We start from the raw sequence: 13,156 nt of genomic DNA, 5'->3' as shown, positions 1-13,156 counted from the left end.
AGACACCACCCATGAAACAACTGTCTCTGTGAAAAACCTTCCAAGTTGCAAGTTTTCTTACCCACCCTTTGCTCAGCAGGCTCTTAAAGACAGGCAGATCGAATGACTTGGCACTGTCTTGCTGTCATGTCAGTACAGAGGACTATATGATGACCTAATGGAAGTTTTGCAGCCCTTCCTACCTATAGACACTCTCATCTTATGCAGCTGCCAAATACATTTGCAAGGGTGAGCAACTGCCTTGATACTTGCCAAATGTTTCCACTGCCATAATAGCCCAGTATATTCAGTGACGTGTAACATACCCCATCCTAGCTGCTGAATCCTTCTACATTTTTTGTAAGCACAGAGATACCAGGGTTCCATTTTAGCTTTGATTCATATCTTGCAATCATCCTCTTGTTCTTGAGGATTTTTTCAGGCTCCTAAGTGATTGCAAATGCTAACCCCAGGTCTCTGCAGAGCTGGTTTGCTTGCATATTACCAAATAAGAAAAGAAGCCCTTCAGACTTATCCTGGGGCTACCACTTTGTGGGCAGAGCACCTTCACAGTCTGTTGATTTGATATTTTTTTGCACTAGAAGGTTCCAGCCTGAATCACTTAAACTTGTGTCATTCCTTTCAACATTCTTGTTTGCTCTCTGTTCCAAATGGCATCTTTCAAGACACATTCTTTCTTAGGGCATCCTCAGTTTTCTGAGATGTCTTTTTCCCTCTGTCTCCTGTACCTCATAGTGACTCTTTTTTTAGGTCTGTCATGGAGAGATTCTTTCTCAGTTCTGTCTGACAAAAGATCCTCCCTCTCCCTTCAAATTGCTCCCCTGATTTAAGACATTCTCCTTTTCAGGGTGTTCTGTCTTAAAATGTGTCTAAATTTACATGAGCCAATTGATGCAGTTAGTGGCTGTGATACAAACCTATCACTTGTAAAATTTGTGGCCATTGAGCTTTTTCAGTAATTCATAGGAATTTGGCTACTTTAATTCCTGACTGTATTATAGGTGTGATTAATTCATCTCAATAGTTCTCCAGGATGCACTGTTTGTCTCATTTTCTGGTATTCTAGACTTTTTCACAGCAAAGCCAGGAGGTATGGAAGGCAGTGAAGTGATGTAAGGGGTGCATGTACGTTTATTTCCTTCAGTGGTGAGCAGAATTTCTCTCCTGCTACCTGTGGTTTGCTGTCCCCTCAGCTGTGGTAATACAAGTCTTTAAGAATATGGTTTGCAATTCACCCCACAGTGATCAAGACAGAGTCTGAAGAAGCTTTTTCAATATATTTCTTTCTGTGAGTTATTTGTCCTGTGGCATATTGGATTAGGGAACTGCTGGTGATTAAAACTAATGCAGCTCAGAAAAAAAATGATTAATATGAGTTGTCCAGATTTGTGAGTGCTCATATCAGCACAGTGAAGGGGCAGGAACATGACACGGTTGAGGGGAGGAAGAAATTACAGTTTTGACAATGTCCCACATCTATGTTGACTTAAGCCAATTATTAAATTTGTATTAAATTCTTATGCTTGCAAAATAAATAGATTATTCTGTGGTTAGATCATCTTGCTGAACTGGCTGTGTGCACTGTGTTGCGTAAGTGCAAGTGTTGGTGGAAGGTGTAGGATGAAGGGTGGATTGTGGCAACATCTTTGGTTTTTGTAATTGTCTTGGAACTACACCTATTGTTTTAGGTTGAAGATTTCTAAATGTGTCATTAATATTCAGGCTTTTCACATTCTCTGATTTTTCATCCAAGTACTGATATGACCTTAGGCTGATGAGCAGAGCTATTTTAAAAAGGGAAAAAAAAAAGTAAGTAAAAATCTTGGTTGGCAGCCAGCTTCGTTTTTTACAAGGGTTATTTTACCCTCATGCAGAACAATATGTAATTCAGGCATTTAATCAGGCATTTGCTCAAAAGAAAACTTTACAGCAGTATTTTGCCATAATTGCATTAGTGTGGAAACTTAGTCTCTCTAGCAACATTAAGCACTAAGGTAACAGTATAACACAAGTTTTGTAAGTCTGATATTGGGAGTTGCTGCATCTGGTAGCCCATTATAGAGGAGACTGCTGCAGCTCTTTGTGGCCAGGACCACAAGGGTGTATCCTCAAGAGGCATGTATGCACTCTATACGTGTATATAGAGCCAGACATCAAAAAGTTCAGCACTCACTCAAACACAAGCAGATTCCAATAGCCTCAATCCTTTCCATTCACTGGCTGACTGTGAAGAAAGCTTGTTTGTGGCAAATGCTTATGTATACAATAAGGATCCTCCGGCAAGTGGCCTTAAATTCTTACTCTGCTCAGTTCCTGGTCCGTGGATCTCCTGGTCTCCCAGCTGATGCACAAACACACACTGGATCTCTCTGGCAGCTGGTCTGACCAGTGGCCTGTCCCCAAGCGTCCTGGTGTCCTTCTAGTACCCAAATCTCAGACCTGGTCTCTGCAGTATCTGGCCCAGACTCATTGTCGCTTGGCTCCCAAGCCTTCTGCATGGCTAGTCTGGCCTGGAGTTTCCCCGAGGTCACACAGTGACACAGGTATCCGTGTGCCTGGGCTCCGGCCTCTGCCTTCTGGTGCCTCAAGCACCCTGGGCCCCCGTGACCTGTGGTGGGACAAACTCCAGCTGCTGGCATCTGTGTTTCTGTACACGGTCACACCGAATGGAGACTTTCCCTCACCCAGGAAAACAGTTACAAACGTAGTTTAACAAGGAGATAGGACAATCTACCCTGCTCAGGCTCAGGGCATGGCTGAACAACCGTAGTGGGCAGCCACCTGTTGACATGCACCTGGCCCCTGTTAGTCCTTTTCCTCCCCCCAGTGTCCTCCTATGCTTGTTCCTTCCCAAACCACTTTCATGCTTCACTATTCCTTGTCTTGCCTTCAGTTCTTCCTCTAAATATCCTGTACTGCCTTCTGCAATCCCAAAATACTCTATCTGGCATCTCACAATGAGTCCCATACCCAGTTGGCAGTAACGCTCTCCTTGAATTTGTTAGGTGGTCTAGAGAGAGCCTCTCCTGTGGACTCTGTGTCTCTCTCGCCCCTGGGGCTTGGGAGCAGCTGGACTGAGGGCTTGGTTTCTTTCATTTGGATTATTGGCGTTCCTCTGCCCCACACTGTTCATTTGTGCTCTTTGTGTCTGTGGGGAGGAGCATTTAATCACTGACTTATTTTTGTCTCTAAAATGTCAAGAGTCCGGGTGGGCACTGCACAACTGCTTCAACAGTGGAGAGTATAGCACAGGCTCGCCTGTGACTCCTCAGTGCTGATGCTGCCAGTCTCAACTATGTGAAGTACGTCCAATTTTTTTTCAGTTCCTGAAGAACAACTAAGAACATAAACTAAAAAACCCCAAAACTCTAACCACCAGCTTTATATTCTTAATAGTAGTAAAGTGCAAAGTGAGGGGAAATACGAAAGGATTAGGTGTTTATAAGTAATGGTTTTCATACAGTGCTTCTAACCACAAGAGAATTTTGTTTCTCAAATTTAAGTATAACAGGCTTCAGACTATAAAATGCTTTATTTAGTCTTGGCTTGAAAGCAATGCCAGTGAAGTGGATGGGTCACAATTCTGTTAGGTGGTACTGACTAGCCAAGTCTTAGAAATGGTTCCAAAGTTCTTGTTATTCTAAATGCTAATTGATTTTTAGCAGTTAAAAGTCTCCCTTTGTTTAGAGTGAATTTCATGTTTTGAATGCGGCTTGTGTCTGCTTTGGGTTTTTTCCCCTTAGAGCAAACAAGTTTATACCTAGATCTTTATAGCCTTAGGATATTTCAAGCTATAATTATTTCTCTTTCCTTCCCCCTGCTTCTAGGCTCCCCTGTTTTCAAGGCTGGACATGTTAAGCTTAGGAAGCTGTTGCCACTATCTGAAGTGGTGTTTGTTTCCACCCTCCGGACTCTTTCAGTAGAGTATGTCATTTTTCAAACTAGTTTTTGCTTTTTGTGCTTGAGAACACCTTTCCTTCTTTGCTGGGTTTTCTCTTTCTCCGATTTGTTGCTTTAGTTCAGACCACAGAAATTTAAAGCCTTGCATGCGTTTTTATGTGAAGAAGGCTGGCTTTAAGGTGATACGTTGTTCAGCAAGCATTAGAAATGGAGGCACATCTTGTTAATAAAAATCAGATTTTTTTTTTTTATCCTGAAAAATTGCCTGGATAAATATAATAAAAGTCACTTGTTTGCTGGTGGGTATTACGAAAACCCCAATATCCACACGCCGTAATGCAGTCGGCAAACCCGTCACGACCGCGGGCAGCCCCAGCCCTTGCGCTGCCGCCTCGCGGCCCCGGCCGGGGGGCGATGCCGGGGCTCGGCCGGGAGCCGCCTCGGGGCCGGCGCTCGGGGCCCGCTCGCAGCGAGGCGTTCGTGCCGGAGCTCGGCCGGGGAGCGCAGCGGGCTCTTTAAGAAGCCCCCGTGCCGGTGGCTGCTGCCGGCTGCCAAATGCGGGAGAAGCCGAGCTTTGCGGCGAAGGCCGAGCGTAACCAGCCGGCTGGGGGAGATGCCGCCCCGCAGTGACTGACAGCAGGACCAGCTCTATGCAAATGGCGCCGGGGGCTCTGCCGGGGCTCTCGCCACAAGCGCCGCCGCCTCTCGCCTCCCGCTCCCCGTAACGCGCCCTGCCTCGCTCAAAGCAATTGTTGCTTTTTTGGGGGGGACGTCGTTACACGTAAAATCATCTCCAGCACGGTTTCAGTTTGAGATTGTGTGAGGGAGCTGGGAGATGTGTCAGAGCTTGTTACTCCAGCTAAATTAGGTAATTTTTAGCTGGGTAATGTGCTAATCTTTAAACCTTTATGTTTTTAAATCCTGCATATGTCTGGTCTCTTCATACAAAAGTGTATTTTGCTTGTTTCTTCTCGCCTTCTTCAGTCTGAAGCCTTATGTAGGTCAGGCTTGGCTTAAGCAGATTTCCTGAACCTGCGTCAGCTTAAGCTGAAGGAATTTTAATAAACCCTCCCTTGTAGGCGTGGGCCTAAATGAGACTAGCCTAGTTAAGCCTGATCTTTTTCTGTTTGTGAAAAAGAGCTGAGCAGAGCTAGGGACTGCATGGTGGCTCCAGGAACGGCTTCCTTAATTCAAAGCTAACAATGGTTGGGAAGGCCAGATCTTCTAATTTTACCTTATCTGAAAAGCTCGATTTGCTAAAACTCGTGAAGCCGTATGTTAAAATTCTCGAGGAACATACCAATAAGCATTCTGTAATAGTGGAAAAAAACAAATGCTGGGATATTATAGCTGATAACTACAATGCCATCGGAGTAGATCGCCCTCCTCGTACTGCACAGGGCCTGCGCACGCTGTACAAGAGGCTCAAAGAATATGCCAAACAGGAGCTATTGCAGCAAAAGGAGACTCACTCAGATTGTAAAAGCAGCATTTCCGAGCCAACCAAGAAAGTTGTGGAGATGATTCCACAGATTTCCAATGTGTGTTTAAGAGACAGGAGCGGTGTTCAAAGGTGAGACAATTCTTTTTATTTTGTTACTGAATGAAAATTATGGCGCCTCCTATCTACTTTATAAGGCTTTTGCTTGTGCTCAGGCACCTAAAGGAAGTGTTTATCAGAGAAAATTCCCAAATGGGAAACAATGACAAAAATAATACTGCTTTTGTTTTATGAGAAGCTTTATGTTGACTTAGCATTGCATTAATTTTTTCAGCTCTTTCAAAGCTTGTTTCAGAGTCTTTGTCATACTCTGGAAAGTGAGGGTTAAGAGAGAATCAAAGAGAAATAGTAGCTCCAACCTCTACCCCTCCCCTACCTTTTAATAGGCAGATTATTCAAACACTGGCAAAGTGATGGCTATTCTCCTCCATTTAAGGTAATACTGCAGTCATTTTGCAACATATGGAACTGTTACCAGTTTATACAGGATTTTTAGTAAAGTTAGTTCACAGAGCTAAGAAGCATTATTCACCTTTTTTCTCTCATTTACTTTGTTGTTCGCATGTTATGTTTTAGCTAATCCCAACCCTTTAAAGAAAAAAAAAATTGATTCTCCACACTGCAGTGCCTTTGTGAGTGCAAATGTTTTTTTAAATTGTACTTTTCTTGCATTGACAGTGGTTCCCTGAAGCTGAAGCAAAGCTAATTGCAGTCTAAACTCCAAGCAGCTCTGTGTTGTATGTGAGGTAGTTTAAATACAGAGAGAAACTGAGAGGTACAGCACTAGAAGTTTTCTTTTTTTTCTTTTTTTTTTTTTTTTTGCAAGGTTTCTTTTTTTTACTGCTCAGTAAAGTGAGACACACTGTCTAGATTTGAGCCAGACATAATACAGGCAGGCACTGTGCAGGCTTTCTCTCACAGCTGGCTAATGCCCCTCATATCTGACTTGCAACACTCTGCTGGTTCTGTATTGGTCCTTGAGGGATCAAAAAATGCCTGGTTCGAATTTTGGTTCCTCCAGATACAAAAATTAAGCTAGGGAGTGGGGGAGGGAAGTCGAATAACTCCCCAGCAACCTTGAGAAAGCTCTGATTTTTCTTACTTTCCCAAGCAGATTAATGGGAAGTGAACTTTCCGTATTTTAATCAGATACGCTGATAGCGAGTGCAGCAGCGTAACACTCTAAGAAAAGCTGGCATGCGCACACTCGCTGAATTGGATTCATGGTGCCACTGGTTGAACTGAATGGTAACAATTGTCTAAATCCCAACATGCCAGATGCTCTAAAAATATTCTGTTGTGGGTTCTTTGCGTAAAGAAGTCTAAAGCAACTGGACTGGGCTGCTGCTCCTGGTGAATGCCCCTGGAGGAACCATTCCAAAGAATTCTCTGGAACAGAATGAGGCTTTTAATTGCGCTAATAAAGGTTGCAGTGTCTTGACTACCAACTTTTGTAAGGAGGGGGGGGGAAAAAAGCCAGTGTGAGAACTTTTAGTTTTAGTCGGCTTATAAAAAGCACTGACGCTTTTAGTGAATGATTAAGAGCTAATGATCTCCATAGTTTGTCTCCTGTAATTTAAACATTTTTTGCAGTTTTTTATGGGTCTGGGAACACTGACTTGCTTACTGCTTACCCAAAATGGTTGTTCCTAGGAACAGTCACTACACTGTGCTGAAGCAAAAGAACATAATTTAAAAGATTATTTTTTCCCTGCCCAAATATGTAATTATTTGATAGTTCTCTGGGTTGCATTTTACCCTAATTTTTTAAACCCAGTGTTGGGTTTTAACTCACCAGGATATGACTTAGGTTTTGGAGGAGAGAAATATGACTTATAACGAGCCCAAATCCTTAATCTCACCTTTAAGCAATTTCTACCTTGCTGTGATTAAACAAAACCTGGTGAATCATGGGTGCCTGCAGGGTTATAAACACCATGCCCCAATTGTGGTAACTGTTGTTTGTCTTTCTTTCAGTCAAGTTGTCAGAAACAACATTAGTAACCACCATACAGGCAGCTCTTTTGTTTCTCAATTCCTTCTTTCTCTCTTTGCTGTCTAATTGTTTTCCTCTTAAGAGGCTGACTAAGGAAAAAAACAATAAGCCTCATCAGAGTTACCTGAAGATCTGGTGATTTTTTTAGTTCTCTGTGGATTACACTATGAAGAGCTGAATTTTTTTTTCACTGTTTGGAGGCTCTAGTCTATGCTACACCAAATCTTACCTTTTTTTTTCTATTTAACCTCTTACTTTCTCTTTCTGCTCTCTCTCTGTTTCCTTTTGTCAGAATGACCTGCTTCTCCTGCTGGTTGTTTCCACTTTTCTCAGGCTAGAAGCTGGCCAGGAGCCAGCAAATAAGGAGAGAAGCTTTATTAGAAGCTGTGGTTGTGAAGAGGGGGAAAACTCAGAATTACACTCAGCGCTGGGGAAAACAAGTGAAAATTTGTGTGCAGGATAATGCTTCCGATGCTGAGAGGACTAAAACAATATAAGAAATAAGCACGTAGGAAAAAGTGTGGCTTTGTGGCATGAGGTAGAAGGGAGTAAGGTGATATAATTGATACTCTATAGGCAGCTCAGGTAACAGTCAATAGAATTAAGATTATCTTGGGTTTTTCTTCAGGGGATTAATGAAAGGTCAATTTTCAATACCTGCTTCAGATGGACGGTGGTTTTAAAAGAATCTCCAGTTTAAATAGTTTGTACAGTTGACAGGCTTTATTTTTGGAAAATATATTGCTGTGACCCTGATGAGCCTTTTTGCAACTGAGTACTGAGAAGCTTTCATGCTTTTATTATAGAAAATGCATTTTCATATTAATGGATGGCAGGCTAAGTCAGGGTCCTTCAGAAATTGCAACTATGATTGTTTACTTCTTTTAAACCAAGAGTTTTGAAGACCATAGGAGATCCAGAAATTATGATCATGCCACCTTTTTATTAAGGAGTTAGTGCATTTATATAAGAACAGGATGTATAAAAATTACATTTTTTCTTTGCTTCTGGGAATTTGAACTCACATCTCTTACTAACCATGATTGTGTTCTAATAATCAGATAGTTTCTCAGTGTGTGGTTTGCAAGGCTCTGATGGCATTTTTGGGTCTAGAAAAACTCCACTGCTCACCCACAAATTTAAGATGCTAACTCAAGTCCTCCAGGACTGGGGGGCAGCTGTGAGTGTTATGTTCATCATGGGTCCACTTGCTGCCTTTAACTGCTTGCAGCGGTTTTTGAAACATTCAGAAATGTCTTGAGTCTGCAGCCACCAGTTATAGCCTCTGTTTTAGACAGTCCTAGCCATGAGGGTGCACTGACTTGGCTGTCAATCCCAAGTTAATATATTCGTGTTCCCATGTAACTCTATACTGCCTTCCCAGTCATGCTGCAAGTATTCTTTGTCGATCTGTACAGTAATAGATCAAGAAGCTGATCTGGCTTAAAAAAGCATTACCTGAATAAAGGAGTGATGTGCAGAAGTATAGGGTTTCAAACACAACTGATGGTAGACAAGTGTCAGGAACAGCTTGGGCCATTATTATCATCAAAGCCAGTGCAATGTCAAATCATGATTTGAGATGCTGCTGACTCAGGGATTTACACAAAGACAGATGAGTCAAGTGGGTGTTGTTCTTTGAAAAAGAAATGCACAGAAATGCAGGCTGTTCTTAATGGAAGCATTTCTGTATCTTGAAGCTGCAGAAGAAATATTAAGATCAGGAATTCAAAGAGAAGGAGCAAGATTACCTTGGTTCCCGAATCTACTGGCAAGGGTTGTCTTTTAGGCTCTGGTTTCTTTTCCCAAGGCTCTTTGTGTAATTTTATTTAGTGATTATTTTACATTGAAAAAAACCCTAAATACTTGGGTGCATGAATCAGAAACAGGGAGCACATTAAGACAGGGAGAAAAATAAGTTTGGGAGATGGAAATGTTTCTGCCATAGTCCACCCCATCTAAGTTAATGTCTTTTTAAAATCACCTTTTATGTTATATAAACCTTTTCCTGTTACTTGCATGGCTGTTACTTGCTGCTTTTTTTTAATGTTTTCATTTGTCATTTATAGCCCTTCTTGCTTCTTCAGTGTCAGAGGGTCCTACCAGATGAGCTCTCTGTTGGCTGTACTGCCTTTAGAGTGATAAGGTCTGAGTAAAACAGGGCTGTGTGGTGGAAAGAGAGAGGGGCACAAGTGGTGTTCACGTAATGAAATGGAGTCCTGAGCATAGATAGCAGAGTAGTATTCAAATGAAGCTTTGGTTACTTACAACTATGCCTTTAAAATAGTTTTTAATGGATTATTTAAATATGATTTTGTGTGTTCTAGTGCTAGTATCGATAAAGAAACAATTGCTGGTACCAGTTCACCACAGGCAATGTTGGATCACCATCCTGCGACAGTTATGATGGACTTGCAGTCAGAAGAGGATGTCAAACCTCCTCCTTCTCTGATTATAGACTCACAGCAAAATGAGAAATTAGATCAAGAGGAGGAACACCAGCTGGTGCATATTATGGAAAGGTCTCCTTCAACATCAGTGTCTTCAGTTGATATGAGAGTGATGATGTCTCCTTCCCCTGTACCAAGAAGAGATGAGTTTTTTAGGCTTGAGGTTGGAGAACGTTTTAGACCGATGTGTGGTTATGACCCACAGATGTTACAAATGCTGAAAGAGGAGCATCAAATAATATTAGAAAACCAAAGAAAAATTGGTCTTTATGTCCAAGAAAAAAGGGATGGTTTGAAAAGAAAGCAGCAACTGGAAGAGGAACTGTTGCGGACAAAAATCAAAGTAGAGAAGCTGAAGGCAATACGACTACGCCGTGACCTGCCAGAATACAGCAGTATCTAAATATTTCATTACTTCTGTCATATTCTTTGAAATACTTAATAATAAATGCAAGATTGTTTCTTATGTTAATATGGATGGATCAAAATCTGGGCTTGAGACATGAAAGCGCATACTGTTTAAGTACCTTAGAAAAATACCTCGTGTGGGTTTGAATGCACCAACTCTTCTGGTCTAAAGTATAATCAAATCCACATGTTTAGATTGATAAAAATCCAAACTTTAAAAATATTTCCACTTATCTCTAGAGTTGTGATGAGCTAATGGAAATTTAACTCAGCGCTTATTAAAAATTTTGGTCATATGCATTATTTTTTCAAATAATCACCTTTAATATCTTAATGAAGTTGCAGGTAAATAAATGCGTATAAGAAGGAGAAAGAAGAGGCTATGTTTAAATGTTTTATTCAAGTTGGTAAATCTTATTACAGTAGGGACATTTTGCTGATATGTCAGCATGGAAGGCAAAATTACTGGATTGTTATATTTTTTTATTGTTCAGTAGGCAGTTGAATAAATGTAGATCTTTTTAAAAGTTAATACTTTTTAATTTTTTCCAGTGGAGAAGTGTTTCCATAGGATGCTATCAAAATAGAGACAGTGAATGCAACACTTGGTTTTTAAAACTGCATGCATATGTAAATTGTGTGTACAGTTACCATGATTGTGTATTCAGTTATAGTGATTATACTGGTGATCAACCACATAAATATCTACTTTGCTCATTTGCATGCATAATTACTACAGTGCATGTGCAACCAAGACAGTTGCAGGTGCCTTCGATCAATATCACTATGACTATAAGCTACTGAAATAAAATAGTTTCTGTATGTAAGTAACATGTGACTTGAAATCAACAGAGAATTGTGTTATTCTGGGTCTCTTTTATAGATGCTGTTGTTCTGATCTTTCGATTAGTTTCAAATAAAAAGCCCCAAATGAAAACAAAATTGATTTTTCTGTCTGTCCTGGTAGCAGCTGTTTCCTCTCTAGTTATGATCAACATTTGTTACTGGAAGAAAAATATGTGGAAAATATCAGTCCTAGATGATTAATTTCTTCATAATTCTTAGTCTCCTGCCTGTTGTGAATGGATCCACAACTGCCTTAGACCTCTGGCTCCTTATTCCCTGTAACAATGCTTTCCCCTTCCTCTAACCTTTACAGCAAGAAAAGGAAATGAAGGACAGCATCAAGGAAAAAGAGAGAACAAAGGAAATGTAATTCCTTTGGTGCCTCCCATCTCAGAGGGCCCCAACAAGAGAATGAACAACAGCAATAGGAAGGAGACTCTTTCTTCCTCACTCCTGTCGCCGCTATTTTCCCAAATTTGCTTCTTTCTCCACTCCTACAAACCTCTGCATGCAAACATGGGGCACTGGTCTGCATCAGCAGACTCACAATGAGGTAAGCCTCACACCTCCTTGTTGGTCTTCTGAGTAAATCAGGTACCACAGGGTACTTGCTGAAAACTGAGGCCTGGAAGCATGTAAGTGTAGTTGAGGAGCTTAAAGAATTGTAGTTAAGTTAAGTTTTGTGACAGAATAATCTTGACTGTCACTGCCCAGGATCACTTTAACAGGTTTCTGGTAGGTAAAGTAAGGGAAGCAAGTCTTTTGTTTACAAACTGAGGAAAAATACAGAACAGTGAAAACAGGTGTTGACAATGTGGAGTTCCTCAATACTTTCTCAGTTGTTTTCTTGAGAAGAGAGTGCTGTAAGTGTTTTGGGAATTTTTGTGTGTACTGAAAATGATGGTGTCTGGACACGTGGCCTTTGTTCCAGTACAGTCCTTGTCTTTCAGCTGTGTTTCTTAGTTCAAGGACATAGATCTGTTTTTGTGTAGCTGGAAACGCTTCAAGGAGATACTCACTTGCGTTTACAAGGATCAAAATACTGGCTTTAATAAATAAATATAGATTTTATTTGTTCTGCTTCTCAGAAAAGGAAAACAGCACAAAATTATATGCCCTTATCTTGTAATTTGGAAATGTATGATCTTATCCTTTCAGTTGAAAGTCAGAATTCTGGTTTCCAGTGGTAAGGAATTAATTTATAGTTTCTGTTCTTACATATTATGCAAATGAACAAATTTCATATAGTTCAGAAAATAATTCCCATATGGCTCATTGTCTTGCAGTGGTTTTGAATTATAGGTACTCTTAACACTGGCCACCAAAATGCTCTGGAGACTTAAAGATTTTTTTTTGATGCTAGATGAAGAGGTGATTCCCAGGGTTTCTACTGGCGTGTTTTTATTTTGAGGGCTAGAACTAGAGGAATTTCCAAGACTATAAGCTTTTGAAAGCTTACAGTCTTTTCTGAACTGGCAGGCAAAGTAGTTGCAAAAATAGGACTCTGTGTAGAGCAAAGTCTCCCTTGTGTTATTGATGTTGGCAGGGGAAGGATGCAAATAACTAAAGAAATAAGATACACTGACCCCTTATAGTTGGTGTTCTTCCATGTTCCGTTCTTCTGACTTTGTGTCGCTTTTTAGTGGAAAACCTTTATCTGCAAGCAGCATGTCTAGTTTGAAGATCTCATGCTTCTCATTTGCTGCGTTCTCAGTTTTGTTTCTTTTGACTTTTGGAGAACTTGGGAAAGGGGGAGACATCTGTTGAGTGTGTGCCCGTGGAGTTTGCTCCTTTCTTTACTAGTGAGATGATTATTTCCTTTCACTAGAGAAGTGTTTCCTCTTTCAGTGTCGTTGTATTGCTCTCTCCGTGCAGTGTGGTGCTGACTATGTATTATACCTCTCTGTGGTGGTGGATTTGCATTTCTTTCTCACTCCACATCTGCTTTACAGTATCGGGTTATCTCTCTGAGTCAGACTTCTCACTTCTCCGTGCTTGTTCCTGGTTTTTTTCCATGTTTTCCTAATGTTGGGTACATGCACCACAGCTGTGGCG

General features: G+C 41.0%; 2 protein-coding genes across 2 annotated transcripts in view; both read left to right on the top strand.

Moving 5' to 3' along the window:
• The window catches only part of RAD54B (RAD54 homolog B), a 64,327-nt gene that overhangs the window by 13,332 nt on the left and 37,839 nt on the right, over positions 1 to 13,156 (top strand). The window lies entirely within an intron of this gene.
• On the top strand, positions 4,674 to 11,201 carry FSBP (fibrinogen silencer binding protein). The gene is made up of 2 exons (XM_066333522.1): positions 4,674 to 5,473; positions 9,725 to 11,201. Exons 1-2 carry the CDS (start codon positions 5,103 to 5,105, stop codon positions 10,248 to 10,250), a joined length of 897 nt encoding a protein of 298 aa, XP_066189619.1. The 5' UTR covers positions 4,674 to 5,102; the 3' UTR covers positions 10,251 to 11,201.

This window comes from Sylvia atricapilla, chromosome 1 (genome assembly GCF_009819655.1).
Source record: "Sylvia atricapilla isolate bSylAtr1 chromosome 1, bSylAtr1.pri, whole genome shotgun sequence".
Lineage (NCBI taxonomy): Eukaryota > Metazoa > Chordata > Aves > Passeriformes > Sylviidae > Sylvia > Sylvia atricapilla.
This window is presented reverse-complemented; position numbering and strand designations above follow the sequence as displayed.